Genomic DNA, 18,418 nt, shown 5'->3' on the forward strand with positions numbered 1-18,418 from the left:
GAAGAAACTGGCATCTGGATACTCATTGTGGTTTCTCTGTGATTAGTGCAGTGGTTGTGATTAAACAGTAAAATCTCATTGTTAGGCTGCTGAGAGGCTTTTCTAATATCTAGTCTTCCCTCATTTATATAAACATAATTATTATTAACCCCTCAGAAATTAAACCAAATGATATCTGTGGTATCTGCAAACAGACTGAGTGCCATTTACAACCAAATATTAAAGATGATAGTATTTCATCAACACTCTTAATGTGATGTCTACTCATAGACTATATAAAAGAAATGGACGTGACATCCGTGACGTCACCCATTGGTTTGTGGACTGCTGCTCGGAAGCCAATAGTTTCGAATCTAGGCAGCGCCATCTTGAAAATTTCAGGTGCATGCTGGGAAAAATAAAAACACGGATTCTACTTATATGGGCATGAGGCGGAGCGGGAAGGTTGCTATGGTTGTGAGGGCTGGATCTCGAGGACATTGGTCAATCAACCTGTCAATCAGGACGTAGCCACGCCCTAATGCATACCCTGCTTTATCGTCACATATAAAATCAGGGAGGCCAAAATGTCCCAAATGAACATCATACTGCATTGAAGAAGGCTTTAAACTAGCGATTGAGACCATAAACACATTTTGAAAACGTTTACTGAGGTTAGAAATCAAGTGAGAAGTTGGTGAATTCTCCATTGACTTGTATAGAGACGGTCGCCCCCTGGTGGCCTTTTGATAGAATGCAGCTCTAAGTTACTTCCACGTTGGCCTCATTTCAGAGGACAGGAACTGAACTCCCTGCCTGGTTATACTGCATGGAAATAGCCTCAAATTAATGCTCACAGTCAATACAATCTGCACAGATAAACAGTAGAAACCATTTCCCTTTCCCAACATGCACACACTTCCTCATAGTTCTTCTGTTGAATCCTCATTTCCTTGATCCACTACCATGCTGGTTATTGTTTGCTTTGTCTGTTTAAGCCATTAACAAGGGCATCCTTTTTTACTAATTTACTGTGTGTGTGTGTGTGTGTGTGTGTGTGTGTGTGTGTGTGTGTGTGTGTGTGTGTGTGTGTGTGTGTGTGTGTGTGTGTGTGTGTGTGTGTGTGTGTGTGTGTGTGTGTGTGTGTGTGTGTGTGTGTGTCTTTACAGTGCGGATGTGAACCCCGAGCATCATGTCAGGATCTTGGAGGCTTTGATCGCAACAGGAGGTCTAATGGAGATGCAAGCTGCTCCAGGTAGGATAATGAAATATGCATTGTGTCTTTTTTTTCCACACACACACACACACACACACACATATATATATATAACACATGCATACACTCACATGCAGTGTGTGAGTGTATATTCTGGCTTAATATCGTTGCGGTTGTGTTTGGTTTGGATGGTTTTCGTGACACTTGAACAATCAAACCAAAGCTTATCGGCTCAGCGTCTCCAAACATAAAACATGCAGTTTGTCTTCACATGGTTTCTGCTCGGTGACAAAGTGCCTGAACCTTGTTTCTCTTAGCGTCTACATATATTTCTCACACTGGAAACATGACTTTCTTTTTTCCCTTCTTCTCCTCTCGCTGCACCGCAAACTGCAGCAGTAAACACACGTTTGGTTTTATGAAATATGTGGAAAACACAAACTTTGTGCCCGAAGCTGCTGTGATGATAAATTGGGCATGAAGCATGAAATAACAGCTTTAACTTTTGTCCGTTAGTCCAGTTTACTGTCTGGATGTAGTGTGTGTGAGTTTATGGTAACAAAAAACACAGTGGTTTCATGATGTTTTTCTTTTTGCATTCCTTGCTTTGGCTGGGGTTGTAAAAAAAAAAGCGGAGAGAGCGAGAGAGAGGGTATGAATATGAGCGTTGGAAGGTCTGGTTTGGTAGAGTAAAGGAAGGAAGGAAGGAAGGGAGGGAGAAAGGAAAGGAAAGGAAAGGAAAGGAAAGGAGGGAGGAAGGAAAGAAGGAGGGAAAGGAAAGGAGGAAGAAGGAAGGAAAGGAGGGAGGAAGGAAGAAGGAAGGAAAGGAGGGATGAAGGAAGGAGGGAAGGAGGGAAAAAGGAAGGAAAGGAGGGAGGAAGGAAGGAGGGAAGGAAAGAAGGGAGGAAAGGAAAGAAGGAAGGAAAGGAGGGAGGAAGGAAGAAGGAAGGGAAGGAGGGAAGGAAAGAGGGAAGGAAGGACAGAAGAAAGAAAGAGAGAAGAAGGGAGGGAGAAAGAAGGAAGGGAGGAAGGAGGGAGGAAGGAAGGAAGGAAGGAAGGAAGGAAAGAAGGAGGGAAGAAAGGGGGATGGAGGAAGTACAGACAGAAGGAAGGAAGGGAGGAAAGAAGAAAAAGACGGGGTCAATTTGACCCGGGAGGACGACACGAGGGTTAACTTTGTCCGTTAGTCCAGTTTACTGTCTGTTGGTTTCATGATGTTTTTCTTTTTGCATTCCTTGCTTTGGCTGGGGTTGTAAAAAAAAGCGGAGAGAGCGAGAGAGAGGGTATGAATGTGAGCGTTGGAAGGTCTGGTTTGGTAGAGTCAAGGAAGGAAGGAAGGGAGGGAGGAAGGGAGGAAAGGAAAGGAAGGAAGGAAGGAAGAAGGGAGGAAGGAAGGAAGGAAGGAGGGAGGAAAGGAAAGGAAAGGAAAGGAAAGGAAAGGAAGGAGGGAGGGAAGAAGGAAAGAAGGGAGGAAAGGAAAGGAGGAAGGGAGGAAAGGAAAGAAGGAAGGAAAGGAGGGAGAAAAGGAGGAAAGGAAAGAAGGAAGAAGGAAGGAAAGGAAAGAAGGAAGGAAAGAAGGAAGGAAAGGAGGGAGGAAGGAAAGAAGGGAGGAAAGGAAAGGAGGAAGAAGGAAGGAAAGGAGGGAGGAAGGAAAGGAAAGAAGGAAGGAAAGGAGGGAGGAAGGAAGAAGGAAGGAAAGGAGGGAGAAAGGGAGGAAAGGAAAGGAAGAAGGAAGGAAAGGAGGGAGGAAGGAAAAAGCAAGGAAAGGAGGGAGGAAGGAAGAAGGAAGGAAAGGAGGGAGAAAGGGAGGAAAGGAAAGGAGGGAGGAAGGAAGAATGAAGGAAAGGAGGGAGGAAAGAAGGAAGAAGGAAGGAAAGGAGGGAGAAAGGGAGGAAGGAAGGAAGGAAGGAAGGAAAGAAGGAAGGAAGGAAGGAAAGAAAATAAGACAGTTTTTCTTTTTGCATTCCTTGCTTTGGCTGGGGTTGTAAAAAAAGCGGAGAGAGCGAGAGAGAGGGTATGAATGTGAGCGTTGGAAGGTCTGGTTTGGTAGAGTCAAGGAAGGAAGGAAGGGAGGGAGGAAGGGAGGAAAGGAAAGGAAGGAAGGAAGGAAGAAGGGAGGAAGGAAGGAAGGAAGGAGGGAGGAAAGGAAAGGAAAGGAAAGGAAAGGAAAGGAAGGAGGGAGGGAAGAAGGAAAGAAGGGAGGAAAGGAAAGGAGGAAGGGAGGAAAGGAAAGAAGGAAGGAAAGGAGGGAGAAAAGGAGGAAAGGAAAGAAGGAAGAAGGAAGGAAAGGAAAGAAGGAAGGAAAGAAGGAAGGAAAGGAGGGAGGAAGGAAAGAAGGGAGGAAAGGAAAGGAGGAAGAAGGAAGGAAAGGAGGGAGGAAGGAAAGGAAAGAAGGAAGGAAAGGAGGGAGGAAGGAAGAAGGAAGGAAAGGAGGGAGAAAGGGAGGAAAGGAAAGGAAGAAGGAAGGAAAGGAGGGAGGAAGGAAAAAGCAAGGAAAGGAGGGAGGAAGGAAGAAGGAAGGAAAGGAGGGAGAAAGGGAGGAAAGGAAAGGAGGGAGGAAGGAAGAATGAAGGAAAGGAGGGAGGAAAGAAGGAAGAAGGAAGGAAAGGAGGGAGGAAGGGAGGAAAGGAAAGAAGGAAGGAAAGAAGGAAGGAAAGGAGGGAGGAAGGAAGAAGGAAGGAAAGGAGGGAGAAAGGGAGGAAGGAAGGAAGGAAGGAAGGAAAGAAGGAAGGAAGGAAGGAAAGAAAATAAGACAGTTTTTCTTTTTGCATTCCTTGCTTTGGCTGGGGTTGTAAAAAAAGCGGAGAGAGCGAGAGAGAGGGTATGAATGTGAGCGTTGGAAGGTCTGGTTTGGTAGAGTCAAGGAAGGAAGGAAGGGAGGGAGGAAGGGAGGAAAGGAAAGGAAGGAAGGAAGGAAGAAGGGAGGAAGGAAGGAAGGAAGGAGGGAGGAAAGGAAAGGAAAGGAAAGGAAAGGAAAGGAAAGGAAGGAGGGAGGGAAGAAGGAAAGAAGGGAGGAAAGGAAAGGAGGAAGGGAGGAAAGGAAAGAAGGAAGGAAAGGAGGGAGAAAAGGAGGAAAGGAAAGAAGGAAGAAGGAAGGAAAGGAAAGAAGGAAGGAAAGAAGGAAGGAAAGGAGGGAGGAAGGAAAGAAGGGAGGAAAGGAAAGGAGGAAGAAGGAAGGAAAGGAGGGAGGAAGGAAAGGAAAGAAGGAAGGAAAGGAGGGAGGAAGGAAGAAGGAAGGAAAGGAGGGAGAAAGGGAGGAAAGGAAAGGAAGAAGGAAGGAAAGGAGGGAGGAAGGAAAAAGCAAGGAAAGGAGGGAGGAAGGAAGAAGGAAGGAAAGGAGGGAGAAAGGGAGGAAAGGAAAGGAGGGAGGAAGGAAGAATGAAGGAAAGGAGGGAGGAAAGAAGGAAGAAGGAAGGAAAGGAGGGAGGAAGGGAGGAAAGGAAAGAAGGAAGGAAAGAAGGAAGGAAAGGAGGGAGGAAGGAAGAAGGAAGGAAAGGAGGGAGAAAGGGAGGAAGGAAGGAAGGAAGGAAGGAAAGAAGGAAGGAAGGAAGGAAAGAAAATAAGACAGTTTTTCTTTTTGCATTCCTTGCTTTGGCTGGGGTTGTAAAAAAAGCGGAGAGAGCGAGAGAGAGGGTATGAATGTGAGCGTTGGAAGGTCTGGTTTGGTAGAGTCGAGGAAGGAAGGGAGGGAGGGAGGAAAGGAAAGGAAAGGAGGGAGGAAAGGAAAGGAAAGGAGGAAGGAAGGGAGGAAGGAAGGAGAGAGAGGGTATGAATGTGAGCGTTGGAAGGTCTGGTTTGGTAGACTGTGTGCAGTGTACACTTTAGAAAACACTTTAGTCCTCGGCTTTGATTCTCAGAAAGCATTAAAAAAAAAAAAAAAACCTTTATCACATCAAAAAGGTCTTAGATGTTGTGTAACTGGATATTTTGGTGAGGGAAAAACTCTAAGATCTGGTGAAGATAGATCAGGCCCGCTGAGGGGTCCAGTGTGGCCCACTTTCCTTGTTCCTACCTTCCTTCCTTCCTGTCTTCTTTTTCTTCCTTCCTTCTTTCCTTCCATCCGGTCTTATTTTCCTTCCTTCCTTCTATATTTAATTCCTGTCTTCTCTTCTTTCTCCTCCTTCTGTTCCTTCTGTCTATCTGTCCTTCCTTCCATCCTTCTTTCCTTCCTTCCTTCCTTCCTTCCTTTATTCCTTCCTTCCTTCCTTCCTTCCTTCCTTCCTTCCTTCCTTCCTTCCTTCCTTCCTTCCTTCCTTCCTTCTGTCTTTCATTCCTGTCTTCTCTTCCTTCCTGTCTTATTTTCTTTCCTTCCTTCCTTCCTTCCTTTATTCCTTCCTTCCTTCCTTCCTTCCTTCTGTCCTTCCTTCCTTCTTTCCTTCCTTCTTTCCTTCTTTTCCTTCCTTCCTTCCTTTACTCCTTCCTTCCTTCCTTCTGTCTTTCATTTCTGTCTTCTCTTCTTTCTCCTCCTTCTGTTCCTTCTGTCTATCTGTCCTTCCTTCCATCCTTCTTTCCTTCCTTCCTTCCTTCCTTCCTTCCTTCCTTCCTTCCTTCCTTTCCTTCCTTCCTTCCTTTATTCCTTCCTTCCTTCCTTCCTTCCTTCCTTCCTTCCTTCTGTCTTTCATTCCTGTCTTCTCTTCTTTCTCCTCCTTCTGTTCCTTCTGTCTATCTGTCCTTCCTTCCATCTTTCCATCCTTTTTTCCTTCCTTCCTTCCTTCCTTCCTTTATTCCTTCCTTCCTTCCTTCCTTCCATCCTTCCTTCTTGGAGCTGCCGCTTGCATCGGAGCTCAGCTGCTCAGACGAGGCACGAATCCAGTTGGGAAATCAAGTGAGCTCATTTTGCACTGCAATCAGAACTAGCATGCAACTTGATGGATTTTTCCTACTTGTCATCGGACTTCTGGCAGTTTCACATCCATTACGACAACAATGTTAGCCATCTCCAGATTTTCAGCTTTGCACATTTCTGGCTTGAGGCGATGTGATCGTGGATAAGACGAATCCAAACCTGATCAGTCCAAATCAAGACTCTGGCAACATTTTTAGTTACTAGAGGTTTAAGTTACTGAGTTTAAATTGATTCATTACTGCAAACTTCTACTTACTTCCCAATGATTGTTACTTTAGAGTAGAGGGTTGAGACTTGATGCTGTGTTCAGTTTCAATTAATGCATGAAAAACTTCTGCTCTACTTGACTCCAAAGGTTCCAAAATTGTGAGAAACTGCTTTTATGTTCTTCATTGTTCTGCACAATCATTGGTAATGCACAAGATAAAGTGTATGTACCAATACTCCAGGCCTGGTCAGTTTAAATTAATGCATAAAAAACTTCTTCTGACTCCAAAGGTTCATTTTCATTGATCTAATTTTCTCCAAAATTGGGAGAAACTACGTTTATGTTCTTCACTGTTCTGCACAATCATTGGTAATGCACAAGATAAAGTGTGTGTACTAATACTCCAGGCCATGGCCGTAGCTACCATTGAGGACACCGAGGTCATGTCCTCAGTATTTTTTTTCTTGAAGTTTTGCTATAGCCTTCCTTAGATGTAGACTAATCAGTTGTTGTGATTTTATGAGTCATCCACACATTGATACAGTGGCGGAGTGAGGTCTTGAAATCCACTTGGAATTTTTTCACCGGCCCCGGACCCGGTGTTATGTCCCAACTGGTTTCCAATTTAACTGGTTTCCTTACCGAACCGCTCCAGCTGTGTTGTGCTTCTGTCAGCAGATTCGTAACAAATTCACAAATATACAGCCGGCATATTACTGGAGGTTTTTAAGTCGCAGCTATATAGTGCTTACTTCCAGAAAAAATATATGCTGCAGTAGATGTTGAACTGCGACTTGAAAATCGCCAGAAATATGTTAAGTATGTCTACATTTGTGAATTGGACTTGAACCGATTTTGCAAACTGTTCATCATTGGATGAGCCCTTTTCTCCTTTTCCCAGCAGGCTGTGCTCCAGTCCACATTTTAAGAACAAACTAAGAAAATAATATATTGCAGTTATAATTTTTAAACATGCAACAATGAAAGTTGTAGAATACTGAAATAGGAGTTGATTTAAGTTGCAAAATTGGAAGTGATAAGAAAGAACTGGACCACAAGAGTGACCATGACTGAGAAATGCACAGCAAGAAAGTGTTATAAATACATCATTGACTACTAACAGTGTATATTAGTTATGGTCTTCTTTTTGACCTCAGTATTTGAAAAATCCTGGCTACAGCCTTGCTTCAGGCCTGGTCAGTTTAAATGAATGCATTAAAGACTTCTTCTGACACTATTTGACTCCAAATCCAAAGGTTATTTTTCACTAATCTCATCATCTCCAACATTGGGAGGACCTACTTCTTCACTGTTCTGCACCTTTACCATAGAGGTTTGACATTTTCATTAATAATGCACAAGATAAAGTGTATGTACTAATACTCCAGGCCTGTATTTAGGAACCACAGTAACATTTAGACTGTGGTAGAGTTATTGATTTGCACTTTTCTGGTTTAATTGGATGGGACGGGTCCAAAACTGATCAGACGAAGACTAGATTCTGGCAATACTTGAACATAAGTTACTCAAGATAAGAGGGTTGAGACTTGATGCTGTGGTCAGTTTAATACATTACAGACTTCTTCTGACACTATTTGACTCCAAATCCAAAGGTTATTTTTCACTAATCTCATCATCTCCAACATTGGGAGACGAAGACTAGACTATTTGGCAATACTTATAGTCTATGTACTAATACCCTGGGCTTGTATTTAGGAACCACAGTAACATTTAGACTATGGTAGATCAGGTTATTGATTTCCATTTTTCTGGCTTCATTGTAATAAAGTGATATAATCCTGGATGAGACGGGTCCAAAACTGATCAGATGAAGAGTAGATTAGATTCTGGCAATACTTGTGCTTCCTAATGAACATAAGTTACTCAAGATAAGAGGGTTGAGACTTGATGCTGTGGTCAGTTTCGATTAATGCATTACTAAGAACTTCTTCTGACACTATTTGACTCCAAAGATTCATTTTCACTGATCTAATTTTCTCCAAAATTGGGAGAAACTACTTTTATGTTCTTCACTGTTCTGCACCTTTACCATAGAGGTTTGACATTTTCATTGGTAATGCACGAGATAAAGTGTATGTACTAATACTCCAGGCCTGTATTTAGGAACCACAGTAACATTTAGACTGTGGCAGATCGAGTTATTGATTTCCACTTTTCTGGCTTCATTGTAATAAAGTGATATAATCCTGGATGAGACGGGTCCAAAACTGATCAGATGAAGAGTAGACTAGATTCTGGCAATACTTGTGCTTCCTAATGAACATAAGTTACTCGAGATAAGAGGGTTGAGACTTGATGCTGTGGTCAGTTTCGATTAATGCATTACTAAGAACTTCTTTAGACACTATTTGACTCCAAAGATTCATTTTCACTGATCTCATTTCCTCCAAAATTGGGAGAAATTACTTTTATGTTCTTCACTGTTCTGCACCTTTACCACTGTTTCATTGGTAATGCACGAGATAAAGTGTATGTACTAATACTCCAGGCCTGTATTTAGGAACCACAGTAACATTTAGACTGTGGTAGAGTTATTGATTTGCACTTTTCTGGTTTAATTGGATGGGACAGGTCCAAAACTGATCAGACGAAGACTAGATTCTGGCAATACTTGAACATAAGTTACTCAAGATAAGAGGGTTGAGACTTGATGCTGTGGTCAGTTTAATACATTACAGACTTCTTCTGACACTATTTGACTCCAAATCCAAAGGTTGTTTTTCACTAATCTCATCATCTCCAACATTGGGAGACGAAGACTAGACTATTTGGCAATACTTCGATTAATGCATTACTAAGAACTTCTTACTGAGACACTATTTGACTCCAAAGGTTCATTTTCATTGTTCTCATCATCTCCAAAATTGGGAGAAACTACTTTTATGTTCTTCACTGTTCTTCACCTTTACAATCATTGGTAATACACAAGATAAACTGCATGTACTAATACTCCAGGCCTGTATTTAGGAACCACAGTAACATTTAGACTGTGGCAGATCGAGTTATTGTTTTCCACTTTTCTGGCTTCATTGTAATAAAGTGATATAATCCTGGATGAGACGGGTCCAAAACTGATCAGCCGAAGAGTAGACTAGATTCTGGCAATACTTGTGCTTCCTAATGAACATAAGTTACTCGAGATAAGAGGGTTGAGACTTGCTTGGTCAGTTTAAATTAATGCATTACTAAGAACTTCTTTTGACACCAAATGACTCCAAAGATTCATTTTCACTGATCTCATTTCCTCCAATATTGGGAGAAACTACTTTTATGTTCTTCACTGTTCTGCACCTTTATCACTGTTTCATTGGTAATGCACAAGATAAAGTCTATGTACTAATACTCGAGTTATTGATTTGCACTTTCTGGTTTAATTGTAATAAAGTGATATAATCCTGGATGATCAGCCGAAGACTAGACTAGACTCTGGCAATACTTGAAGTTACTCAAGATAAGAGGGTTGAGACTTGATGCTGTGGTCAGTTTCGATTAATGCATTACTAAGAACTTCTTCTGACACTATTTGACTCCAAAGATTCATTTTCATTGATCTAATTTTCTCCCAAAATAATTATGTTCTTCACTGTTCTGCACCTTTACCATAGAGGTTTGACAGATAAAGTGTATGTACTAATACTCCAGGTCTGTATTTAGGAACCACAGTAACATTTAGACTGTGGTAGAGTTACTGATTTGCACTTTTCTGATTTAATTGCAACAAAGGATGGAATGGGTCCAAAACTGATTCGACGAAGACTAGACTAGGTTCTGGCAATACTTGACTCCAAAGATTAATTTTCATTGATCTAATTTTCTCCAAAATTGGGAGAAACTACTTTTATGTTCTTCACTGTTCTAACACCTTTACAGCTGTTCTGCAGAATCATTGTATATATTTATACACAAGATGATAGATAGATATAGATAGACAGATATATACTTTATTGTCACCGAAGGGAAAATTTGTCTTGGACTCCAAGTGCTGAGACAAGCTGCCGCCATAGTTACAAAAAAAAGAAAGTTAAGTTGCACATTTGCCCAATAATACATAAATACAATGCTACCTAAGAAAAGTGTATGTACTAATACTCCAGGTCTGTATTTTGCAAACACAGTAACATTTAGAGACTGTGGCAGATCGAGTTATCGATGCTTAATAACTTGAGTTTCTATGCAAGTCGATGTTTGGTTTGTGGATATAATGCTTTGGCTATGAAGTACTATCTTTGCCAAGCTTCCTCTTCATCTGACTCCACCAGATGTTCAACCAAACTTACACTTTCGGTGATGTCATTCATCTGAGGCAGCTTTCTTCTCGCCTGATATCCAACTTTACGTCAGCTTAGACCTCAACTTTTTCTTTCTGTGTTGACTCGAAGCCTCTTAAACAGGGGTGTCAAACTCATTTTCATTCAAGGGCCACATACTTATTTAATCTCATGTGGGCCGGATCATTAAAGGTAGGAAGGAAGGAAGGAAGGAAGGACAGATAGAAGGAAGGAAGGAAGGAAAAGAAGGAAGAGAAGACAGGAATGAAGGAAGGAAGGAAGGAAGGAAGGAAGGAAAGAAAGAAAGAAAGAAGACAAAGAAAACAGGAAGGAAGGAAAGAAGGAAGAAAAAGAAGACATGAAGGAAGGAAAAAGGAAGGAAGGAAGGGAGGGAGGGAGGGAGGAAAGAAGTAAAAATAAGACACAAAGGAAGGAAAGAAGGAAGAAAAAGAAGACAGGAAGGAAGTAAAGAAGGAAGACAAAGAAAACAGGAAGGAAGGAAGGAAGGAAGGAAGGGAGGAAGGAAAGAAGGAAGGAAGAAAGGGAGGGAGGAAAGAAAGAAGGAAGGAAAATAAGACAAGGAAAGAAGGAGGGACAGATGGAAGGAAAGAAGGAAGGAAGGAAAATAAGACAGGAAGGAAGGAAGGGAAGATGGAAAGAAGGGAGGAATAAGGAAAGTGGGCCGCACTGGACTCCTCGGCGGGCCGGATCTGGCCCACGGGCCGCATGTTTGACATCCCTGCTCTTATAGCAGTCGTTTCATATGCAGTTTGGGGAACCGATGCAGAGACCTGAGCTGTGTAATGCCATCGCTATAGCTCGAATTGTAAAGCGAGACTATTCCAGATCGGTCTTTGGTGTACGTGTGCAGAAATAAAATGCTACGGAGGGATCAATCAGGCTCTATGACATGGGAGTCAAACTCATTTTCATTCAAGGGCCACATACTACCCAATTTAATCTCACGTGGGCTGGATCATTAAAAAGATGGATGGAAGGAAGGAAGGAAGGAAGGAAGGAAGGAAGGAAAGATGGAAGGAAGAAAGGGAGGAAGGACAGATAGAAGGAAGGAAGGAAGGAATAGAAGGAGGAGAAGGAAGAGTAGACAGGCATGAAAGATGGAAGGAAGGAAGGAAAATAAGACAGGAAGGAAGGAAGGAAAATAAGACAGGAAGGAAGGAAGGAAGGAAGGAAGGAAGGAAGGAAGGAAGGAAGGAAGGAAAATAAGACAGGAAGGAAGTAAGAAAAAGAAGACATGAAAGAAGGAAGGAAGAAAGGACAGATGGAAGGAAAGAAGGAAGGAAGAAAAAGAAGACATGAAAGAAGGAAGGAAGAAAGGACAGATGGATGGAAGGAAAGAAGGAAGGAAGAAAAAGAAGGCAGAAAGGAAGGAAGGAATAAGGAAAGTGGGCCGGATCAGACCCCTCGGCGGACCACATCTGGCCCACGGGCCGCATGTTTGACATCCCTGCTCTATGAGGACGGAAAAAAGGTCAGACAGCAGGTGTGTGGCTGATTGCAATGGCCAGGCCAGTCTGCTGAGGTCATTGTCTGTGGCTCAGTGGATGTGTGTGTGTGTGTGTGTGTGTGTGTGTGTGTGTGTGTGTGTGTGTGTGAGGTTGTAGCGGTGTGTCGAGGGCCACGGTGTTAAGGCCAGGGTCGCCATATTGGTTGTAGCAGTGATTATAGTGGGTTGCTCGGAGGTTATGTTTCTTTTTTCAGATTTATGGTGGAAACATTGAAACCAGACAAGGACGTAATTTGGACAAAATAAGCTTCATCAAACACTGAATTGAAAGGCAGGGTTGGATCGGTCTGACGCTGTGAATCGTGACCAACTCATTAACCGTCTTCATCATGTAATAAACATTTCATCACAATCATTCATTACTTCAGTTCAGAGACGAATCATGTTTTGGATGAATTCCTCACAGTTAGAGTTAGAGCTAATCAATTCATTGTTTTAGTCATTTTTCTAGGAACATTGTTGGGCTGCAGCTTCTCGAACTTGATGATTTTTTAGTTTTTTGTGTCAGATGGATAAAATATTGCATCAGAGACATCACTTCAAGCTCCAACAAATTATAGCAGGCCATTTTTTTGGTACAATTTTCGGACTTGTGTTACTCAATTAAAGTTGAAGTATGTAACTCTGACACCAAGTGTTTAGAAATGGTACTGCGGCCCACATTCAAAACACTGAAGAGAGCTGTTACTCCTCGCCCCCTCCCTTGCCAGAGTCTACTTCACACGGGTTGCCAGTTGTTGGACGTGATCCTGCATATCCTCCTCCGTATCAGCGGGTGCAGCTTAGTGCTGTATGATGATGTAACCGTCTCCATGTTTCAAAGGCATCTCCTATACATACCCTTGTTTTGTTTCTCAAATTGTCACGACGTATTTGAGAGTCATAATGAGGCTTTTTTGGTTTTGTAACATCAGACATTACCTGGCAACCTGGCTGCTGAAACACTACTGACATGGTGATTGGTCGCTAGGTGGCCAAAACACAGAATGACAACATAAACATTATTTGAGGGCTGCAACTGAGCTTTTCAAATGTGAATATTCTGGCTGGACTACTACTGTCAGTGATATCAGTGTTTGAAATGAACATGATTCCTTAATGTCTGATTACATTTTAGGGCCATTTTATGATTATTTGGAATATATTTGTTACATACAGCTACTTTAAGGCTGCTCAATTAATCAAAATTTGATCGTGATTACGATTTAGTACACACAAACACTCAATCAAAATGTGTATCAGCTGCACAAAAACATTTTTAGTAAGTTAAAATATTTCCATGTTTTAAAATATTTTGGGTCACATGAGGATAAGTCATCAAAATTCTGGCTAAAATTCTCTCGAATGTAAAAAATTGGTCAAATTAAATCCTGAACAGGATGTAAGGGTTAAAAAGACAATCATCACAGTATCATTAGTTATTCACATCAACATCTGAGTGTGGTGTATCTTCAGTCCTCTTTCTTCTTTGTGGAGAGATTGAGATCTATATATTTTAGGGCTGTCAGCGTTAACGTGTTAATCGCGATTAGATTAATGCAATCCATAACGCGTTTAATCGCATTTTAATGTGTCAAGCCTTTTTGTCCCTTCTCCTCCCCCGTAGACGGCTCCTCTAGCTGTAGCGCTATGCTTTGAAGTGGCCTCCTGCAGTAAACCTACCGCGCTGATGGAAAGTAAGAGAGCTACTGGACTTTTGAACGGCTTGTTTAACTTTAAAACACTTCCAGACGCTTCAGTTGACAAGTCAAAAGTAAAATGCAACCTGTGTCAAACGGAGTTTAACTACCACCGGAGTACGTGGAGTTTGAGTTAGCACCTCCACGCTAAACACCCAGGTGCAGCCAAGCCAGCCTCAGCTCCACCAAAGGACCATTTTGGAGTGTGGGAGTCGCAGCAGAGCCATGATTGATTCCCAGTTAAGACACTCTGGTAAGAAATGCTTTACATTATGGGCTTAAAACTGCCTTCAAATGGAAAATAACAGGATTTTAAACATGCAATTCAAAACGTGATTAATCACGATTAACTATGGAAATTATGTGATTAAAAAAAAAAATCAATCGTTTGACAGCCCTAATATATATATATATGTATATATATACGTCTGATGTTATGCTGATGATACTCCGCTTTCTCTTTCTCTTAAAGTCATATCTTAAACAACTTAATTGAAAGCAAGACATTACAAGACATTATAAGTATGTTGCATGTGAGTGTGATTCAGTCATGTTAGGCCTCCTTGACTTTATCTCCACTAAGGTTAAAACATTGGCCGGTTATCTGCATGTGGTTAAATGATTTTATCGAGAACAATGGGTTGATTTTTTTGACTCAAATTCTAGCTTTTCATTTCAGAAAAACTTCCTGGATCAAATTTAAACATGTTCCAAAACATATTTTAATTTAATCCACCAATGTTTAAACCTCCTGTTGTCCTCAAGTCAAGGAAGGAAAGGAGGAAGGAAGGGAGGAAGAAGGAAGGGAGGGAGGGAGGAAGGGAGGAAGGGAGGGAGGAAGAAGGGAGGAAGGAAGGAAGGAAGAAAGGAGGGAGAAAGAAGGAAGGAAAGGAGGGAAGAGGAAGGAAGGGAGGAAGAAGGGAGGGAGGGAGGAGGAAGGAAAGGAGGGAGGAAGAATGAAGGAAAGGAGGGAGGACGAAGGACGGAAAGGAGGGAAGAAGGGAGGAAAGAGAGAGGAAGGAAAGAAAGAGAAAAGGAGGGAGGGAGGAAGGACAGGAGGGAGGGAGGAAGAAGGAAGGAAAAGAGGGAGGAAGGTAGGAAGAAGGAAGGAAAGGAACTAACGTGAGATTTCATCATCTTCTCGTCAAAAAAAAAAAAAAAGAAATTCAATAAAACCACAATAAATCATCCACCTTCCTACAACTAGCTCAGGATCCGCTGTCATTAGTTCGATTTTCTTTTTTTTTTTTCTTTTTTTTTTTGGGGTGGGTGTCACACAAAGGGGGACGGGGGGGACGGGGGTGATGTCTGGAGGACGAGCTGGAATTGGGATCAATAATTCATGGGACAAACCTGTGTCCTGCAGGGTGGAGAGATTGGATGGATATATATCAGGGGTCGGGGTTGGGTGGTTGGGCAGCCACTAGAGATTGGTGATTTTTTTTCTTTGATATCAAATATTTGTAAAAAAATAAAAATAAAAAAATGCATCTGTTAAATAATGTAGCTCGATGGGAAACACACACACAAGGACATTCAGTATGCTGAAGGTTTTATCATTTTGTCCTGCTTTTACTTTCTAATTTACTCAGTTGGAGATGATGATTAAAAATATAGAAGGAAGGAAGGAAGGAAGGAAGGACAGATAGAAGGAAGGGAGGGAGGAGGAAGGGAGGGAGAGAGGGAGGAAGGAAGGAAGGAAAGATGGGAGGAAGGAAAGAAGGAGGGAGGGAGGAAGGAAAATAAGAAGGAGGAGAAGGGATGAAGGAAAGATGGAAGGAAGAAAGGGAGGAAGGACAGATAGAAGGAAGGAAGGAAGGAAGGAAAAGAAGGAGGAGAAGGAAGAGAAGACAGGAATGTAAGACGGAAGGAATAAAGGAAGGAAGGAAGGACGGAAGGAAGGAGGGCAAGAAGGAAAGATGGAGGGAATAAAGGGAGGAAGGACGGAAGGAAGGAAGAAAAAGAAGACAGGAAGGAAGGACGAAAGAAAAAGAAGGAAGGAAGGAAGGATGGAAGGAAGGATGGATTCCTGAAACTACATATACGTGCACATACGTGTGTTTCTGGTAGGTGTGTGTGTGTGTGTGTGTGTGTGTGTGTGTGTGTGTGTGTGTGTGTGTGTGTGTGTGTGTGTGTGTGTGTATTGGCAGAGAAGCTTACATCACAGTAACAAAAGGACCAGAGGGAGCTGTTGTGTGCTGTGTCTTTTTAAAGTGTGTCTTTTGTAACATCTCTTACACAACCGTCTCTCCCTCTCTCGCAGCGGGCCGTCTGAATAAAGCCTTCGTCTCCGAGCTTTGTAATCACGAGGATGATGATGTGGGAAATACTTCTGATTTAACACATGTGCACAGCTTCACCTCCTTCTGTTATTCTCTACGGGTCTCTTTTTGTCTTTACTTAGGGAGGACCTTGAGGACGGGAGGAAGGAAAGAGAGAAGGAGGGAGGGAGGAAGGACAGACAGAAGGAAGGAAGGAAGGGGGATGGAAGAAGGAAAGAAGGGAGGAGAGAGGGAGGATAAAAGGAAGGAAGGGAGGAAGGTAAAAAGGGAATGAGGGAGGGAGGAAGGAATGAAGGAAGGATAGAAGGGAGGGAGGAAAGGAAAGAAGGAAGGGAGGAAGGAAGGTAGGACGGAAGGAAGAAAGGAAGGAAGGAAAGGAGGAGAGAGGGAGGATAGAAGGAAGGAAGAAAAAAGGGGGGAAAGGAAAAAAGGACGGGAGGACGGAAAGAGAGAAGGAGGGAGGGAGGAAGGACAGAAGGAAGTAAGAAAGGGGGATGGAAGAAATGGAAAAGAGGAAGGGAGGAAGGAAGGATGGAAGGACAGAGGAAAGAAGGAAGGGAAGAAGATAGGAAGGAAGAAAGGATAGAAGGGAGGATAGAAGGAAGGAGGGAAGGAAAGAAGGAGGGAGGGAGGAAGGAAGGAGGCAGGAAGAAAGGGGGATGGAAGAAGGAAACAAGGAAGGAAGGAAGGGAGGATGGAAGGAAAGAAGTAGGGAAGGAGGGAGAAAGGAAAAGCGTAAGGGAGAAAAGAAGGAACAGTCAAAACAAATGGGGTTAATTTGACCCGGGAGAACGACAGGAAGATAAAGCTCACTTTGTGTTTGTTTCTACGGTGACACATTAATGACATCATCATGTGTAATGGCCTGCAGCAGTTTTACAGGTTCATGGTAATTTCTATAATTTAGTGAGATTAATAATTCAACCGTAAAGGACAAAACATATTTACTGCATTGCATCATTTGACTCATACATACACTGACGCCTATATAGCACACACACACACACACACACACACACACACACACACACACACACACAGGGAGCATCAGGAGCCAAGATGTGTCAATCTGTGTTTCCTGACAACTTCACTTATACATGCTACTTCCTCCTGTGGTAGTCGAGTCAAGGAAGGAAGTGAGGAAAGGAGGGAGGGAGGGAGGGAGGGAGGGAGGGAGGAAGGACAGACGGAAGGAAGGAAGGAAGGAAGGAAGGATGGAAGGAAGGAAGGAAGGGAGGAGAGAGGGAGGATAGAAGGGAGGGAGGAAAGGAAAGAAGGAACGGAGGAATGAAAGGAAGGAAGGAAGGCAGGTAGGACGGAGGGAGGAAAAAGGAAGGCGGGAGAAAGGAAAAGAGGAAGGGGGAAGGAACACTCAAAACAAACGGGGTCACACACACACACACACACACACACACACACACACACACACACACACACACACACACACACACAGGGAGCATCAGTAGCCAACATGTGTCAATCTGAGGGTTAGGGTGTTAGTCGCTGCTGATGTGTGAAAACAGAGCAAACATGGAGAGCTTGGCTTCGTCCTTAGATGTGACTTTGATGACTTTGACTCTCAAGTCAACTCTCATCGTATATTAACTATTTTAACTGTTCTACTATTATTTCCTTCCTTCAGTCTGTCCTTCCTCCCTCCTTCTCTCCTTCTTTCTTTCCTTCCTTCCTTCCTTCCTTCCTTCCATCCTCCTTCTCTCTTTCTTTCCTCCCTTCCTTCCTCTGTCCTTCCTCCCTCCTTCTCTCTTTCTTTCCTTCCTTCATTCCTTCCTCTGTCCTTCTTTCCTCTGTCCTTCTTTCCTTCCTTCCTTCCCTCATTCCTTCCTTCCTTCCTTCCTCCCTCCTTTCCTTTCCTCTGTCCTTCTTTCCTTCCTTCCTCCCTTCGTCTTTTCCTTTCTCCCTCTTACAATACCTTCCCTCCTTTCCTTCCTCCCTCCCTCCTTCTTTCTTTCTTTCCTCCTCCCTAATTTCCTCCCTTCCTTCTTTCCTCTGTCCTTCTTTACTTCCTCTCTCCTTTCTTCTTTCCTGCCTCCCTCTTACCTACCTTCCTTCCTTCCTTCCTTCTTTCCTCCATCCTTCCTTCATTTCCTTCCTCCCTTACTTCCTCCCTCCTTCTCTTTCTTTCTTCCCCCCTACCTTCCTCCCTTCCTTCTTTCCTCCATCCTTCCTTCATTTCCTTCCTTCCTTCCTTCCCTCCTTCCTTCCCTCCCTCCTTCCTTCCTCCCTCCTGTCCTTCCTTCTTTCTCCTTCCTTCCCTTCCATCCTTCCTTCCTCCCTCCCTCTTACCTTCTTTCCTCCATCCCTCTTACCTTCTTTCCTCCATCCTTCCTTCATTTCCCCTACCTTCCTTCCTTCTTTCCTTTCATCCTTCCT

General features: G+C 42.9%; 1 protein-coding gene across 1 annotated transcript in view; it reads left to right on the forward strand.

The window, feature by feature from the left end:
• The window catches only part of LOC128362334 (phosphatidylinositol 3-kinase regulatory subunit gamma-like), a 278,822-nt gene that overhangs the window by 121,801 nt on the left and 138,603 nt on the right, over positions 1–18,418 (forward strand). The window contains exon 5 of the mRNA XM_053323076.1: positions 1,149–1,234. Within this exon, the coding sequence (XP_053179051.1) occupies positions 1,149–1,234 (86 nt within the window). The remainder of the gene's footprint in view (positions 1–1,148; positions 1,235–18,418) is intronic.

Source organism: Scomber japonicus, chromosome 7 (genome assembly GCF_027409825.1).
Source record: "Scomber japonicus isolate fScoJap1 chromosome 7, fScoJap1.pri, whole genome shotgun sequence".
Taxonomy (NCBI): Eukaryota; Metazoa; Chordata; class Actinopteri; order Scombriformes; family Scombridae; genus Scomber; species Scomber japonicus.